The sequence below is a fragment of the Amyelois transitella genome, chromosome 7, assembly GCF_032362555.1.
Source record: "Amyelois transitella isolate CPQ chromosome 7, ilAmyTran1.1, whole genome shotgun sequence".
NCBI lineage: Eukaryota > Metazoa > Arthropoda > Insecta > Lepidoptera > Pyralidae > Amyelois > Amyelois transitella.
Window position 1 is genome coordinate 4,142,300 of NC_083510.1, and position 17,318 is coordinate 4,159,617.

Here is a 17,318-nt window from a genome sequence, read left to right on the forward strand (position 1 = left end):
CCCGCAGCCCCCGCAGACATTCTGGTTTCACCCAGGATTCGCGTTTAAGATTGAAACGTCTTTTTTTTTATAAAAAAAATATCCTATTCTAAATCTATGTGGTCGCAATCACCCCACTCTCCCAAAAATACAAAACAGGCTATAAATATTATCTTTAGCCTCTTTCACTTTTCACGCCAAAGAATATGTACCTAGTTTCATAATAAGCTCGTGGAGTTTTATAATTAAAGTACCGGGAACCACGAGGCACAGCATTTCTTACTTATTTATATTTTGTTTATTACACTCATTTATATAACTAGGTTTATTTGCTTACTTTTAATTGCCTCAAATAGGTACGATTATAGAGCATGCCCTAATTCCTTCTTATTCTATTCCAACTGATGAACTAGTGAGACTGGTTTTTTTTTAAGTAATTGAACTTAGTTGTGCATACCAGTAGGTCTAAGAGGAAAATGTGCAGTTGACAGCATATCAACCGGCCCATTTTCTTTCTATTACCACGTCACAGAGTTTCATGCAGGGTATGATATGCTGTTGACTGTACAATACTCCAGTATGATAATAATACGAAACAATATAGTGTAGCTACTGTGGTTGCCGTGTGGTTCCCGGCACCAATAAAAAAAGAATAGGACCACTGCATCTCGATACCATGGATGTCGTAAAAGGCGACTAAGGAATAGGCTTATAAACTCGGGATTCTTCTTTTAGGCGATCGGCTAGCAACCTGTCACTACATATTTGAATCTCAATTCTATCATTGAACCAAACAGCTGAACACACAGCCTTTCAGCATTTCCAAAACTGTTGGCTCTGTCTACCCCGCAAGGGATATAGACGTGATTACATACGACGTATGTATGAATAGTGTACCTTCTTATATGAGACCAGGTTTCTCTACCGTTGTCTATACAACGTATGATGCCCTACGACGCCTGTTATCAAATGCAATGTATGATGAACAATACCGTCAACTAATAAGTTTTAAACTAACTAACGCAACGTGATATTGTAACTGCGTGGCGGCGGATACTTATTGAAAATTGATTCATAGTTTGCTGCAATCGTGAACTTGCCCACGATTGCATACTCTCTATGTTTCTAACTTGACCGCTGGTATAAAACCACAAAACTCGCTGTAACGGTCAACAGTGCTGTAGGGGTCCTTGATTGCACACAACCAGACACAAAAATGGCATTTTTATTCAAGGTAATTATGAACTTGGATTAATTAATTTCGTTTTGTCTTATTCGGAAAAAATACTTCAAATGATGTGTTGGTCAAACATTCAATTAACAACAATCAGGAGCCTCGGTATTTTACTAATCTTCTGTATTTGTTAAAGTTGTAAATGTCGCATACGTAATAAGTGGAATTCAACAACAGTTGTCATTCAATTTTAAATTCTGATCATAAAAGCATGTTTCATTAAATTGAAATATTATAAAATCCCGTGATAAATAGCTGCGCTATTCATCAAAATCGGCCCAGTAGATTTTGCGTGGAAGAGTAACAAACACACATCCATACCTTCCTACAAACTTTCTTATTTATATAAAACTAGCTGTGCCCGCGATTTCGTCCGCGAGGAAACGTTATTTTGAGCATCATTGAAGCCCTCAAGGATGAATAATTTTCCCCGTTTTTTTTCACATCTTCCATTATTTCTTCGCTCCGTATAATTGCAGCGTGATGTTATATAGCCTAAAGCTTTCCTCGATAAATGGTCTATTCAACACAAAATGAATTTTTCAATTCGAACCAGAAGTTCCTGAGATTAGCGCGTTCAAACAAACAAAAAAACAAACAAACTCTTCAGCTTTACATATAATTTAAGTATAGATAAGCAGAATAGTATGATTGGCATAGTGCTATGGAATTACAAATATAGGTACCAACCTAGGCCTAAATAAGTACTTTTAGTTTCATTCTCAATTTTACAAGCTTAATGTTTTAACGAAGAAAATATCAATAAATCAAACGTATCAATAGTCAAAACAACTTACATTGATGTCGCCGTTTTGTCTTGGTCACACTATTTGAGTTTGTCATCATCGTACACATCGTAGATTTCTGCATTATATTGAAACCGTATTTATCATTATATTTAACTTAAATCTCGCAATAGAAAAGAAAAACGCTGTTAACGTATTTCCTTGTAGTCACTGGTATAATCAAGAGATTATACCAGTGACTACAAGGAAATACGCTTCTTCGTTGTTATATAATAGGTAATTGAGAAATAAAGCCTTCCCGAAAAAGTTTAAAGACACTAATCGATTTTAAGATCCACAATACCTATTAATACCAATTACCAAAGGTTTTTTCCAACTTTTTGTAGACGAACAAAGAAGCTACAAGACAGTGGAATATACTATGAAGAGCTTAAAGTAACGACAGTTCTTTTTCTATGTATCAATCAAGCGAGAAATTAAATCGCAAGCAAGGGGGAATTAAAATATCCAAAGTTAAAACTAAAAAAAATATATTCCAAATAAGATTGCTGAGGACTCAACTCAAAAAAATACAGTAGATAAGGTCTACCAAATTGATATCAAACAAATTTTCACAGTCAATCTACTCAAATAGAGATATTGAATTAGAAGGTCGTCTAAAAATGACAACATTCCGAATCAATTTGTTACCCTAATTAGCCGCAGCGTGTAACCCGGTCCAAAACTTTCTTCGGTGCCAATTTTCATTGCCACTATTGAGTAACGAGATAGCTCCAACTGACCGTGAAGGTCGCTTTTTGTAGCTGAAGTGAGATCACAATCTGTTACGGTTTATTTGTGACAACAACTCAACAAACATTACGACGCAATCACTGTGCTTTGTTGAACTACCTTCCAGATATTGTCTACAACCTTTACCCGTGTAGATATTGCTGTGGCAATATGAAACTAGGTCTATTTTTTTAATTTTTATCTAAATTTTTTAACAGTGCTATCGTAAAAAATGTTCATATAATAGGTACATATATTTGATGGCCTCTAAGAACGATTTGCAACAATACATTCTCAAATTAAACACCATCCTACTTGAGATCTCCTTATAAAACTTACCGCTATGGTTCAATTCAATAAAAAGGTTGATTTTTAAAATTACAGGTCCTGGTCCCCCTGGCGTTAGCTTCTATGGTGTCTTCTGGAAGACCCGGGGGCTACTCATACAATCGTTTTAGTGGACCTGTTAGTGGTCAAATCGTTGAGGTGCAGGTTCCTGCAGCAGTGGGTATTGCAGCTCAACAACATGCAGACTATGGCTATGATCATAAAACAGGAAAAATTCACCCAGATACCGCCAAATATGCGCGGTTGCAGACTGTTGATTATGTCGTGAGTATATCGAAGATTTTATATCATTTTTTTTTAAACTATCTAAAATCAGAGCTTGTCACTACTCACGGATGAACGATCCAGTTGCATTAAGGAACAATCTTATTTACAGGCTAAACCTGACTACCAATACGCATACGGAGTAGAGGATCCTCACACTGGTAACCTACAAGCACATAAAGAGCATCGTGATGGAGATGTAGTCCACGGGGAGTATTCTCTTGTAGAGCCCGACGGTTCAATTAGACTTGTGCGGTATACTGCTGACCCCAAAAATGGTTTCCAGGTAATAAACTGTAACTGTAGGAATAGCAGCATATTCGTAGAAAAAGATCAAAAGATATCAAGTAGATTTAGTGGAGTTGTTGAACAATTAGGTGAAGTTACAAACAAACAGATATTACTCCTAAAATTTAAATGTTTTGATATAAATTATAATTTTAATTACGATTTGCTTTAAGTTTTGTTTTAATTTTTCAGGCTACAGTACATAAAAAGGCACCAGGGCAGCAGCAGCAACAAGTCCAAAGACCAGTTCATTACGGACATAAACAAGAAGATGACTCTCGGGAATACTAGTCTAGTTAGAGTTAGCAATGGTAGATAGATGAAGTGACTGTGAAGATATTTATTGCGTTAGGACAAGTATCATATTCATAATGTGCGAATGTTTGAATTCTATTTTACTTCATCGTCTCTTCATCTTTCGGCATAAAAATTATGTTAGATGAATAATTACGTTAATTATTTATACTTTTAGACATAAAATAAAATGAAACGGGTTTTAAGATGATGTTTTTATTTATGACATGTAAATGAACTTTAAGTTCTTAAAAAGACAAAATTTCTCAAATTATCGTTGAAATATTTTACACAACGTCTCCGTACAGAATGGAAAAACGACGGTGTGAGTTTCATCACCAGCGATCATATTCAAAGATTGAAGATATCTAAGCTGGAATAAGAAAAAATGATTCAAAAATTATTACACTACTTATATGCAGAAGCTAGATAACAATCAGAGGAACAAAGAAATACTATTCATTCATTATCCCATGTTTAGAAAATATCCACTAACTTGCATAGTAAATGGATTATCCAAAAGCATCGCAGTAGCCGCCTGAAGGTTTTTGGTTGATTCGATCTCCGCTTTGGCTACTATTATTTTGGCATTTGCCAATCTTGATGATTCAGCCTCAGCGGCCATCGCTTTTTGTAGTTGAACTGGCAAGCTTATATCTTTGCTAAAATAAATAGGGTGGTTTTAAATAAATGTCATCTTTTAGACTCTCCGAAATAATCCCTGTCTAGGTTCTATTTGACAATTAATTACTTGGTTATAACCACGACACTTAGTAATTCTTAAGACTAAAGGCTAAAATTCAACCAATACAATGGTATTTTAATGCCCTTGATACTCATGCAATTATTTTTAAGAAAGAGCATCTATTAAATTTGTCATGTGACATCGTTTTTTTTTTAAATTATTGTATAATAGAAAAATATAATTATTATAGAAGCAGAACATTTTGTTTCATAATTTAGGTGATAGTGGACGGATTCAACTAAGCAACTCTTTATCTTATTAGTATAATAGGCTTAACGTGATATTTCAAGTCTTACTAAAAGTAACTTACATTTCGACTCTTACAACTTGTATTCCCCATTCTCGAGTGAAATCCCTCATTTGGTGAAATATTTGAAGACTTACAGCGGGTCGGTTTTTTAATAAATCTGACAACTTCGTAGCTCCAATCGCGTTTCTCAATGTAGTGGCAGCCAGGAATTGTGTCGAACTCCTTAATAAAATTTTAACGGATTAGGTATTCTCTTTTTTACTATCGAAATTCCAACGTATCTTAATAGTATTCTATGACAATTTACTAAAGATATAGCTTAGGATATATAGGACATAATTTAAACAATAATATAGAATGTTTAAACATACTTGTAATTTGCTACGTTAATTATAGCCCACACAGGCTCGCAAATTTTGTAGTAAACCACGGCGTCAACTGTTACTGTTAAAGAGTCTTTTGTTAATGCCTGAAGATGAGAATGACCTGTTAAAATTGCCATTTAAATATCACTAAGTCAATAATGGTTGTGATGCAGTAAATATAAAATTATTTTTTTTAGTTGTGATCGTGAGGTACGATAATTAGATTTTTATACATGCCTGATATTGAAAGAGAAGCAACGAGATCAAGAAAGTATTGGTAGTTATATTCGCGACTATTTGGCTAAAAGTATTAAAGGCTCTATAACTTTGAATATGCATATGGTAGAAGTTTGAAAAAACGAAGATCAATGTAATATAAACAAGGATAATATATAACTTAACTCTTGAGGTTCCACAGCATAACAAATAATTCGGAGATCTGTATATCGAAGCGAGTCAACACAGGGAAGGTAAAACATCAATCCAGGTCCATATGCACGATTTTTTAGCACCTTTCCATTGCGGAGAATCACAGCACGTTCAAATTGACGAACCGTCTTAAAAGCAACAATTTCGTTACTTTTATATTGCATGCACACTTTGTAAATTTCAGCAGGAGGAATAAGAAAAGGATATTTGATTTAATTTAGGTAAAAAAATCCGTAGATACTGAAAAGAAAACTTGACTTACCACCAAAACAAACAGCAAAGAAAATGGTAATGTAAGAATTATAATTATTACTGAGAAAAATGTTAGAAAATTTTCAATACACTTGGTGTCGCCTGAAAATATTGTTAAAATTAATAATATTTCATAATTAGTACAGTTTTTAAGTTGTTATAATATAAAATATATATTGCAAACTAATAGTTTTCTACAGCTTCTACACAAGGAAATTACAATTTTTGAAATAGTAAATTTGGCATAAGTTTAGCTATTTTTTTAACGTAAATAAAACAGCAAGGGAATATGGAATTATGTTAGTAAGTTACCTGTATCTTGCATTCTTTGACTTCTCATATAAGATTTAGCTGACGGGGTATTTTCAATTTGCTGGTTCTCTGCTCTTTCGGCCGTCTTTACAGTTTTCGTGTGTTCTTCAGAAACAATGTTGTCATCACCAATATTGCGAGACATTTTTTGTATTAAAAAAATTATGGAAATTATGAAATTTGTGGGAAAATAAAATATCAAAATATGATTCGAACCAAAGATGATAAAATTTATTTAGGGTTTGATGTTGATGTCAGAATAATATGATGTAAAACATAGAGAATGTAGAATATTTTAATAAGAAAAGTTTGATAGCTTTAAAATTACCGAGAAAAGCTGTTTGGAATTTCCAGAGGAAAAGGAAAAAATATCGTCGTATGTTGCTGTGATGCGATGAAATTAAGGGTTTGCAAGTATCTTAGCTGTAAAGAAAATGGTATGGAGTTTAATAATATGTTGGGTTTTGATCAATTTAAGTCACTGTGGCCTCTGTCTATTCCGTCTTTCCATTAGTATATATTGTATCTGGCTTGCTCACTGGTATTATGAAACTAATTATGTTTTAGGAGAAATAACAAATTAAGATTTACAAGCATAGTTTGCGGATGTTCAGCCATTATTTTTGACGCTTCTTGAAGATTTTCTGCCGCTTTTATTTCTCCTTCAGCTTCGATAATTTTAGCTTTTGCAAGACGAGTGGCTTCTGCTTCTGCAGCCATCGCTCTTTGTAACTCTACTGGTAATACGACATTTTTTCTGAAATCAAGAGTTAAATTTTCTAAATTTTTCACTGATCATACTACCTAGATCGCTTTCATTACAACCTATTTTATCGTGCATTCTCTAACTATCTATTCCATGCTATAAATACCGTTTTCTTCGCGTAAATAACCAAACAGGAACATAGACTATATTTTAACAAGAAGCGTATCTTAAAGTACAGTAAATATAACTCATTTACTTACTTATTTTTAGTATAGTAATAGTTACTAAGATAATTACATACATACATACATAAAATCACGCCTCTTTCCCGGAGGGGTAGGCAGAGACTACCTCTTTCCACTTTCCACTTTACTAAGATAATTATAATCAATAATTACATTTCTACCCTTTCCATTTCCACTCCCCATTCGAGAGTAACATTGTCGATTTCTTTTCTTGCTAAGCGACTAATTGATTCTCTGTTTGTCAGTAATTCTGATAATGTAAACTGACCTAGTACATTCCTTAATTCAGCAACAGCTATTAGTTCTGTAGCAGGCCTATAAAAATTTGTAAATTTAACCATGGTTTATAGATTTAGACAGTAATTCTGCTATTTAACTGAATTTTAATTTTAATAGACACTGGAATAATAAGTTTAAAAACTTGAACCGCGCAATACTATTTTATATGATATGATTGAGGAGATATTGAGGGGTCGTGAATGTATTGAAATGTACAATAAAAATATTATTTACTTTCGTAATAAAGGACTTTTTAAAATAAAATTATTTAGTTATTAAATTAAGAAGGATGACTTGTGTAAAAGAAAAATACCATGTTAAGCAAATACCATATTAATTACTAAATAAATATAATATTGATAAATATAGAATACATAGACCTACATAGAATTGTTAGATATTGGTTTAATGAGAGAACTTGTAATGAAAAAAGTAAAGTTAAAATACTTGTAGGATTCAACGTTGAGGAAGCAATGTAAAGGGTTGACCACGTGAAAATATGAGACACCATCTACGCTCACAGTTACCGAGTCTTTGGTTAAGATCTGTAATGAAATAATAAAATGTTATCAAAAATACACCCGAATTCTTTCCTTTTTGGAGCAATACTCTACCTACTTTACCTCTAGAATTATAAATGGAACCCTGTTATGAAAATTATCTTCATTCATGCTTAAAAATAGGCAATAGTTATGTTCAGGTTCCTTTGAAAAGGTTGCGAAGGTGGGACGGGAATCACTTCATATAAAAACCTGACTTACCCAAATCAAGATAATGGTCATAAGGCGCAGTCCGGCCTCCATTTCAGGGAGGTGAGGATGTAATCAGGATTAACACTAGGATGATGAAAATCAAAAAATATTAGAGAAATAATACCTCTTGTGGTGGTAAGTTAAAAGAATGTGTTCTCATATCTACAAGAATGACGGTGTCGGTACAAGGAACCAGCCAAATAACGCCAGGTCCGGCTGGACAATTCGCTCGCAGTTTTCCAAATCTCAAAATAACCGCTCTTTGGTATTGTTTTACAACCTATGAATAAGATTATGACTATCATTGTTTGTCTTTGTGTCTGTGAAGCCCAAAAATATTAAACCATCTTAAGAGGATTTAGAATATGTCGATTATGTACAGAATATTTACGTTTTCAGATGTTGGTTTTAAAGTTCGTTGTTATTATACATATTTACTTACCTTAAAACAGAGCAAAAGTAGAAAAGGTATAAAAATTATAAAAATTAGGGCGATTAGCCGTAGGATTTTCTCTTTTATACTTTCTTTCTTTATTTCTGTAAGAAAATGAAATAATATGTATAATAATATCTTCTTATTTGTAACAACATATACATATTTTTAAACAACATAGGTTCTATCTATGACCCAGGGATAAACTGAGACGCATTTTCCCAAAAATGTGAAAAACTGATTGTCTGATTCGAAGAAATGGAAATTTATTAAGCAAGGTGGGCAGTGGACTCCATGTTCAGTAAGTGTTTAACCCATTTTTAAGAGATGCTAATGGCATGAACTGAATACCCACAGAGGCTCACAGTTTTAACAGAGATATTACAGGTAATAGAGCGTCGGAGTTACATAATCATACGTACTTATCAGTTGATGTGATGTTTGTGAATGTACCAGGACTATGCTCATGGTTACGCTGTTATTACATTAGCTTAACTGATAATACTGCTATATAAAATAAATCTACTTAAATAAGTATAGATAGGTACATCATATAATAACTATAAATATCTTAAATATGATAATGTCATTGTGTGACATAGATAACGAAAATGTTCAAAAATGAGGTTGAAAATGTCTCAAATCACAGAAAAATATTGGCCTAAGTCCTTTTTTACATTTGTTACAGCAATCCTTTTCTTAAAAATACTGAAACCTTGTTTTGTCAACTTTTTTTTTATTGGTGGGGAAAAAAATCGCCTCAGGCCACCAAGTCGAATTCTGGTGGTGTGGTGTGACAGGTGTCGTTACATTTGTTACTTCTATGGTCCGTTTATTCAATACAGATATTTACTACCTGTACCTATGTGCTTTCATACATAACAAATTATAGTGCCCACTTTATTATAACATTATATAATAATATTTGTTTCACCTTTATGTATTTAAAATTTAATTTTATATTGATGGTGAAAATAAATTTCAGATATTAAAACTATTATTTAATTTTGTCTTAATTCGTAAGCATGTGATATTTTTAGAGTAGAATCAGGTCTGGCTAATTGTGACTAAAATGGTAGTGGAGAAGAATGTGCTGCAGTTCCCGGTAGAAACGTCTTCAGAAAGTCCATCGGGAATGGGAATATTATCGTAGAATTCTTTTCAGCTGAAATGGTGTTGAGGGACTGCAGATATCGTAGCTGTAAATAAAGAAAGAAGAATATTCAATACATATTTACGAACACATGAAAACTATTTTGTTTTCACTTTATTCGTATACTGTCTAGATTCTTTCTCAAAGTGATATTAGTATGAGTTATTTTTTTTTAAATTTATAATTATTTAAGGCGGACAAAGTCGTGGGAAACAGCTAGTAGGTTAAATATAAACTTAATCACCTGCAGCGCCATAGGATTGTCGACCATCACGAGCGAAGCTTCCTTTAATGCCTTGGAAGCTTTGATCTCTCCTTCCGCGGCTATGATCTTAGCTCGAGCCTCCCTGTCCGCTTCGGCTTCGGCAGCCATCGCTCTTTGTAGTTGAACCGGTAATCTCACGTCTTTTCTGCACAATGTATTTTGTGTACTTGTAATAATAGCCCAAATAACAAAACGATTTTCTTATGAAGTATCTTGAGACACCTACGGGTGAATTCTTTTAGTTGTTTTTAACCGGTTGGGAGCTTTAACCGCAGGACTTACTTTAGAAAATATCTTTAAAATCGTATGAATAAAATTGAATCTTAATTTAAGGTTTGATTTAAAGAGAAGTTAAAAAAAAGACTACACCATACTATCATTAATTGTGATGCAAGAACTTTATCCAGATAAGTATAAATAAGTATGACAGAAAAATATAGGACAAAAATTGACCTCAGCCTTATTCCATAAGCTTCAAGTGGGATACTTACATCTCCACTCTCTCTACTTCTACTCCCCAAGGGTCAGTAGCTTCATCCAGGTTCGCCTGCATCATATGGCTGATAGCTTCTCGATCTGACAGCAGCTGGGCTAAATCTCGCATACCAAGTACATTCCGCAGGGTTGTTGCTGCTAGTAAACGGGTTGATGCACTGTTGAAATCACCTTTTGAAATGTTTATTTGGTTTCTTATAATATTTAAGGTTATAATGCATAAGCTGAATATTATAAAGGATGATGTGAAAATATGTGAGGCGATGGTAAAAGAAAAATACCTCCAGTATACATATTAAGACAACTGATTAAATGTACCTAATACTTAACACAACATTGCAAAGTCTTATCCTGCCCAAGAAGGAGCAAATAGGCGTATTTTGTTTATATAGTAAATTCACATTAGTATTTTTCAGCCCTATTTAAATCTATACAAGCTTTGTAGCAAATGCATCAAAAATAAAATTTTATGGATTGACATTAACTCTTTTTCTCATTTATTGGTGCAATGAAGGCTATCAATGAAAGATTCAGTACCTGTAATCGGCAACTCGTACGACTGCATTGAGTGGCTCCTTGATTCTGTAATACACCACCGCGTCTACTGCTACCGTTACAGAATCTCTTGTGAGTACCTGTAATGATTATCCAAATTAACCAAAATATGTATCATCAGTCGCGTTTGCCTCGATCGCATGTCTGTTAATGACCATCATTAACTGAACAACAACAGTCAGGGACTTTTGTTGTTCAGTTAATATCATGTAAAATTTCTTACTTTTCCATCTTTCAGCTAGACTGTAGTAGAATTATGATAGTTATGTTACATAATGCGTTATGTTTTTCCACTGCAAGCAGATGAGTTGTGGCTCGAGTACTTAACATGATTTTGTGAAGTTATAGGTCTAATCAGGCCTAAAATATTCAAAATTGACAATTTTTAGGAGAATTTAGAAGATAAAAACATGATATTAAATATTCATCTTCCAATTCCTACTTAATTCATTAACGTTTAAACGAGTGAATGATTCCTGTGGTTTTAAATTTAAGTGTTCAGCTATTGTAGATAAGCTCGCATTATTTCCGTTTACGTACAAAGTACCTACGAAAAGTATCATTTGAACTGAACTCGGTGACTGGTGACTACAACATGACTTTAGATGACATTTGCCAAGTTCAAATGTCGTGGGAACGTAAGATGCGCTCGAGCTAAAGGGGACAAGCTATAGAAATATAAAGACGAGAACCCTATACGTTATTGAGACTGTCAAAACATTTATATGTTTTGGCCATATATATATTAATTATAATTATGGTTTAATTAATTTCGCGTCCTATGACTGTTTGACTCAGTTATCGCATTTACATTGCTTTAAATCCTAACCGATGCATATGGTATGTCAAATCAACATTCAGAAATAACATTCGATAAATTGAATGTGTAACCTTGATCCAATATTGTTAGGTTCCCCGCAAATATGCTTGCGGGATCGGGATCAAACGGGATGTAACTTTGTGTAAAAACCTGCCTTATCTGCTGTCTTTTCAAAATGGTTGGGCCTGTGAGACGTGTATGTAAGTTCATTTAACAGGAATAATCAAGGAGATTACTTTCCTATATTTAGTACATTATTTATTTTTCTAGCGTTCAAGATCCGCGCCGCATTCAGGTCGATTCTGCAAGTTGTCTATTCGCCGGAACATTCGACACGTCTAAATAAACAGTGCATTGGAAATTATGATATTGATCATTTGTTTATTTTTCTTTAATCAGCTTAGAAATTTTGTGTATTGAGACGAAATAATTTTATAGATGAAATTTTTGGATTTAAACCAATTAGTAGTCCTAGAAAAAAAAAACACGGTTTCGACAAAAATATTGATGTAAGAAAAGTAAATGAAGCAAAATAAGTATGTAGGAATTGTGTATGTAGGAATTATGGAAAGATCACTTTCTAACTATCTCTTCAGGATAAACACCGTATGTATGTTCGTGCCTAATGTGGTCACATTATGATATAACATGAAATTGTTCAACAAAACTCTTAAAGTAGCAGGAACTCAGGTAGTTGCGAACTATTAATTTTAACATTATTTCATAACATTCTTATTTTTATAAAGTAGCCCGATAATTTTTGGAGTCAGTATCGTGTTTTCCTTTGTCTTAAAATAAAATAACAACAATAGTAATTACAAATTATGCAGAGAGCTAATTTCACATAAAAATACATAAACAAAGAAATACCTTGTATACCACGTGCGTCGAACACCCCGGTGGTTTAGTAATGGCATTGGTATTGAAAACAATTAACCCAGTTGCGATATTTAGGGCTGCTATTATGTTTTGATAAAAACCTACGAAAAGTATCATTTGAACTGAACTCGGTGACAAAACGTATATAATAGTAACGTAACGTAAACGTATATATAATATATAATAGTGACAAACGTAAAATATACATAAACGTATAAAAATAAAATAAAAAAAGGAAATCATGTATATAATAACCGAATAACAAAAAATAAAAATAAACAGCACTTACAATCTCTTCCAGATGTAAAAGGACTTTTTCTATTACAGAGTCGAGAAGAAGTCAAAAGTAAAGAAGAAAAAAAGAAGGCGATATCTAAGCTAAAAGAGACATTCATCCAATAAAATTTTACAAAAAGCTGTAAGCATTGCAAGAGCGTGCTGAAATTTTTAACCATCATTATTTTCAGTATTTCAAAAACTTTGAAGAGCATTAAACGTGGCAGCGAAATTTTGTTACAAAGATAGAAGAAGAAGCATAATAAAAATATTATAAAATTGACAACCCTGCCGAGCCAGCCGTTCATTACAGTCGATGTGACCATAAACCCATCAATCAAAGTTTAACGAGATGTACAACAAGCGCTCCTGTAAACTAATTGTCTGGATCAGCTCTGGACGGCCTATAAAAGTTACTTTTATCGCCCTGATGATGGATCCTATACCGTATTGACGCATTCTGTTACGCACATTTTGTGGATTGGTTTTTACGACGACGATATTTGTTCTAATGCATAATTTTATCATACTCGAATTTTGATCTTTCGTATTTTCTATTTTTTTTCATTTTTATCAATTATTTATTGAAGTCAAAAACACTATGTTCACTATTATAATGTTTGCAAAATCTACTTTAAGCCATAAATGACATCAATGAAATGTTTACTATACAAGTAAAGCTTACTAGAACGAGTTGCAGAAATAGTCGACGCTTAAATAAATAATTATAGATCATAATTATTTTCGATTTAACTACACATATATAATTTATTTAATTAAAATTGTTTTTGATTAAAGTGCACTTAATTCACTGTTGCGCCAACCGAAATTCAAAATCAGTTTCGTCATGAAAAAGTGCATTCTCATTTAGAATTATAACTATGGATAGAGACAACATTATTTTACCTCTTGTGGTGGTACGTCAAAAGACACAGTTCTCAAATCGACTTTTCTATAAGTGTCTATGCATGGTAGAACAAAAAACAGGCCCGGCCCGCGCGCACCACCTTTTCTAAGTCTTCCCAGACGAAAAATAACAGCCCTTTCGAATTCTTGGACCACCTAAAAAACAAAAGAATATAAGTTGATGCCGGATGGTTCCCGGCGCCAATAGAAAAAAATAGGACCACACCATCTTTCCCATGGATGAATGTGGTCTAGTCTTTCCGAGACTGTTGGTTTTGCCTACCCCGTGGAGGATGAAGATGTGACTATATGTCTGTACGTACTACAGACATATAGTCACTTAGCTTATTGTTAACGATTACTTATTATATAGTTGGTAATACTATGAGGTTCTTAGTTTCTAAAAATGAAACAGTTTTAATAGGTAAAGCTCTTGCTCTACAACCTTTATTGGTTACATTGAGAGAGTTTATCAATTTATTTAACAGTAATAAATAATTTATTTATTTATTTATTTAAATTTTTATTTAAATAACTCAACGTACACAAGCTTCTCAAATACAACATAAAATAATTTAAAAAAAATATATATAACTTAACTCTAAGCAGGTGTACGCCGCAGCAATTCAAAAAGGTCATAAGCTCAGCGGATTTCTTTGCTCGGGATAAGCAAAGCACTGGTTTTCAGCTATGACCCGGTTGACCGACTCGGTATTTCCACGCAACTACTAGGTTCTAAGAATCAACAGCACAGCTTTACGTACGTACAATCCTGTGTCAGTTACATATAAATATTCATATTTGTGCATATTATACGTAATATAAATAAACAGTAAATAGAAAATCATGTATATTAAAGATATAAATATCGTACATGAACTATGAACAATAATAGTATAATTGCAAAATTGGGTAAGCTCAATTCTGTATTTAAGTGGATTCACTTAAAGAATAATTAATAAAACTTTTTTTCAGAAATATTAGAGAGGAAATATATGTACATGCACGTAGGGAAAATAAATCATTCAGAATTACCTTGAAACATTCAAATAATGAGAATGGGAAGGTAATGACGACTAGCAGAAACGATAGGAATGTTGCGCATCTCTCTACGCAGCCCACTGCCTCGGGGTTGGCTGTTGAAGAAAATAATTTAATTAGCTCTTTGAAACTTTAAATTCGGAATCCACTCGATCCGCCTATTACTAATACCAGCGACTTATTCACGAGCGTAGATAACTCTTGTAACTTATCTACCTTTAGTTTTTTTAGAATAACCCTTTTTCATTTCATCATGTACATATTTGATTTAAAAGTTTTTTCTAAAGCTGTTAATTAGTTTGTCGTAAATTGGTCTGAAAAAGCAAACTACACGTAGGTAAGCAGAATTTCGGAGATTTGAGCATAAGGTAGGAGCCGAACTTTCGTAGGTACAGATAATACTTACGCATTTGTATAGTGATAGCGCAAGTAGTACCCGAATCGCAATCTAAAATATTTAAATAATCAGAATTACAAATTTGAAGAACAAATAAAATTTAAGCCATTTATAATTTTCATGTACATCACTTCCAACATCGTACTTACGACTTGGCACATTGTCACGTCTAGTACGCATATGCCTAAGTTCCGTTTGCATTTTAATGATCAATTAATCTTAACTTTTTGTATAAATAATAAACTTATAACAGCGTATCACGACTCACAATCACAGACTGGACAAACGGACTAACTTACTAGAGCGTATGTTTACGCGACCCAAAAACGACGATTCCAACTAAAAATATCAATTAGACGTCGTTCCACAACAATACGATTTAAATCACCGTCTATCAAGCGTTTAGTCAAAATGTATTTACGTATTTCTAGGTAGCACTCCACTTCCCCCGAATCCTTATCCAGGCAACCGAAATCCATGTGCGCGTAGTATAAAGAGCGCCGCATTGATGGACTATAGTGTTATTGTCTTCGATTTGATGTCTAAAGAGGTCTAGAACAATATCGGTATAATATGGTAAAAATATAATAATAACGCACGTTCAGGCATGCCGGCGGGCGGCGCGGGCGCACACTGGTGGCCGGAGCTCCAAATTGTGAATTTCACGGATTTCAGAAACGCTTATGCTCCGTCGTCGGCTATAATTTGTTAGAGGATGTTTGGATAATCTTGAGCTTCCCATGTTTATATCAAGTTATCTTTCTCTGACAACGATTCAAATATTTTATAATTCTAATAATGCATAGCATTTTTTTATATCGGATAAGTCGGATGACTTCAATATTCGAACTAAACTAAATTAAACGAATATATAGTCACCTTTCTTAAAAAATATATACATACATACATATGGTCACGTCTATATCCCTTGCGGGGTAGACAGAGCCAACAGTCTTGAAAAGACTGAATGGTCACGTTCAGCTATTTGGCTTAAAAATATATGATTTTTAAAAATGGCAAGCGATAAATTACAATTCGCCGTTGATCAAAAACAGGTCAAAGATCTATCAGAGTCGATGTCCAACACATGTCAGCTTTGATCTCGCTGCGACCAAGTCCCACTTTTAAAGGAAGTTATTTTCGCCCACAATATCATTTTATGTGAAAAGGAACGGAAACGTTTGAATGTTTTTGAGTTTACGTTTCAATTTACGAGACATTAACTTTATTTATATGACTCGCCTTTAGATTATTTACAGTGTTTATGTAATATACTGAAGTACATACTTATTTATAACAAATATTATTAGGTATAACTTTGTGAAATAAAGATTACTTTCTTCTGATCATTTTTTATATGTTAAAATAATCTACCACTATACTATAGTCTTGATAAAACTTCTGAAGTTCAATAAATCAATATTGTACTTAAATCTCTTGCATTTCTGAATTATTGAAAAAGCCGTAACTACCTGGTATACGCAATATGGTATGGTATAGCTACAATTTGGCATGTATTGTATGTATGATTCTTGAAAAGTGTAGGTGAGCACTTAAAGAGTAATAACCTGTAATTCCCACGATAACTGAAATTAAAAGAAATTCTTTCGTTTACTTAGGAGTAGCTATGGGTATCTAGTGTTTAAATATAAAATAAATACTTATACGCAAAACACGAAAACAATGATCCTTCCCAACAGTGTTTATTGCTCTCTTCTATTGAATTAATTAAATCCTTTATTGGCTGAACATTATTGTTTATTAAGCCCCACACGTTGAATGCACAATTAAGTTTATTGTGTTGCAACCATAATGAATTGCATGCAGTTTTCCCACACC

General features: G+C 33.3%; 3 protein-coding genes across 6 annotated transcripts; 1 reads left to right on the top strand and 2 right to left on the bottom strand.

Annotated features, from left to right (window-relative positions):
• Nucleotides 1–1,195: 1,195 nt before the first annotated feature.
• Nucleotides 1,196–3,921, top strand: LOC106132953 (cuticle protein 19-like). The gene is made up of 4 exons (XM_013332532.2): nucleotides 1,196–1,213; nucleotides 3,115–3,342; nucleotides 3,455–3,628; nucleotides 3,823–3,921. Exons 1-4 carry the CDS (start codon nucleotides 1,196–1,198, stop codon nucleotides 3,919–3,921), a joined length of 519 nt encoding a protein of 172 aa, XP_013187986.2.
• A 268-nt stretch (nucleotides 3,922–4,189) lies between these two features.
• LOC106132135 (stomatin-4) lies at nucleotides 4,190–8,054 on the bottom strand. The gene is made up of 8 exons (XM_013331475.2): nucleotides 7,955–8,054; nucleotides 6,278–7,034; nucleotides 5,976–6,067; nucleotides 5,682–5,841; nucleotides 5,291–5,405; nucleotides 4,980–5,141; nucleotides 4,421–4,586; nucleotides 4,190–4,297 (listed from the first exon to the last, which is right to left on the bottom strand). The coding sequence occupies exons 2-8, from the start codon at nucleotides 6,420–6,422 to the stop codon at nucleotides 4,196–4,198; spliced, it is 942 nt and encodes a 313-aa protein (XP_013186929.2). The 5' UTR covers nucleotides 6,423–7,034; nucleotides 7,955–8,054; the 3' UTR covers nucleotides 4,190–4,195.
• A 36-nt stretch (nucleotides 8,055–8,090) lies between these two features.
• Nucleotides 8,091–16,177, bottom strand: LOC106132160 (band 7 protein AGAP004871). Of its 4 annotated transcripts, XR_009656948.1 has the most exons (9): nucleotides 15,629–15,759; nucleotides 15,489–15,530; nucleotides 15,077–15,177; nucleotides 14,042–14,197; nucleotides 11,143–11,240; nucleotides 10,602–10,763; nucleotides 10,090–10,255; nucleotides 8,702–9,891; nucleotides 8,091–8,539 (listed from the first exon to the last, which is right to left on the bottom strand). XR_009656948.1 is itself a non-coding variant. In XM_013331509.2 (8 exons), the coding sequence occupies exons 1-8, from the start codon at nucleotides 15,983–15,985 to the stop codon at nucleotides 9,760–9,762; spliced, it is 942 nt and encodes a 313-aa protein (XP_013186963.1). In that variant the 5' UTR covers nucleotides 15,986–16,072; the 3' UTR covers nucleotides 8,858–9,759. The 4 variants fall into 4 exon arrangements, 3 of the variants coding, with proteins under 3 accessions (XP_013186963.1, XP_013186979.1, XP_013186987.1); XM_013331509.2 differs by lacking the exons at nucleotides 8,091–8,539; nucleotides 15,629–15,759 and adding an exon at nucleotides 15,901–16,072 and having other exon boundaries at nucleotides 8,858–9,891; XM_013331525.2 differs by lacking the exons at nucleotides 8,091–8,539; nucleotides 15,489–15,530; nucleotides 15,629–15,759 and adding an exon at nucleotides 15,901–16,072 and having other exon boundaries at nucleotides 8,861–9,891.
• Between the last annotated feature and the right edge of the window lie 1,141 nt (nucleotides 16,178–17,318).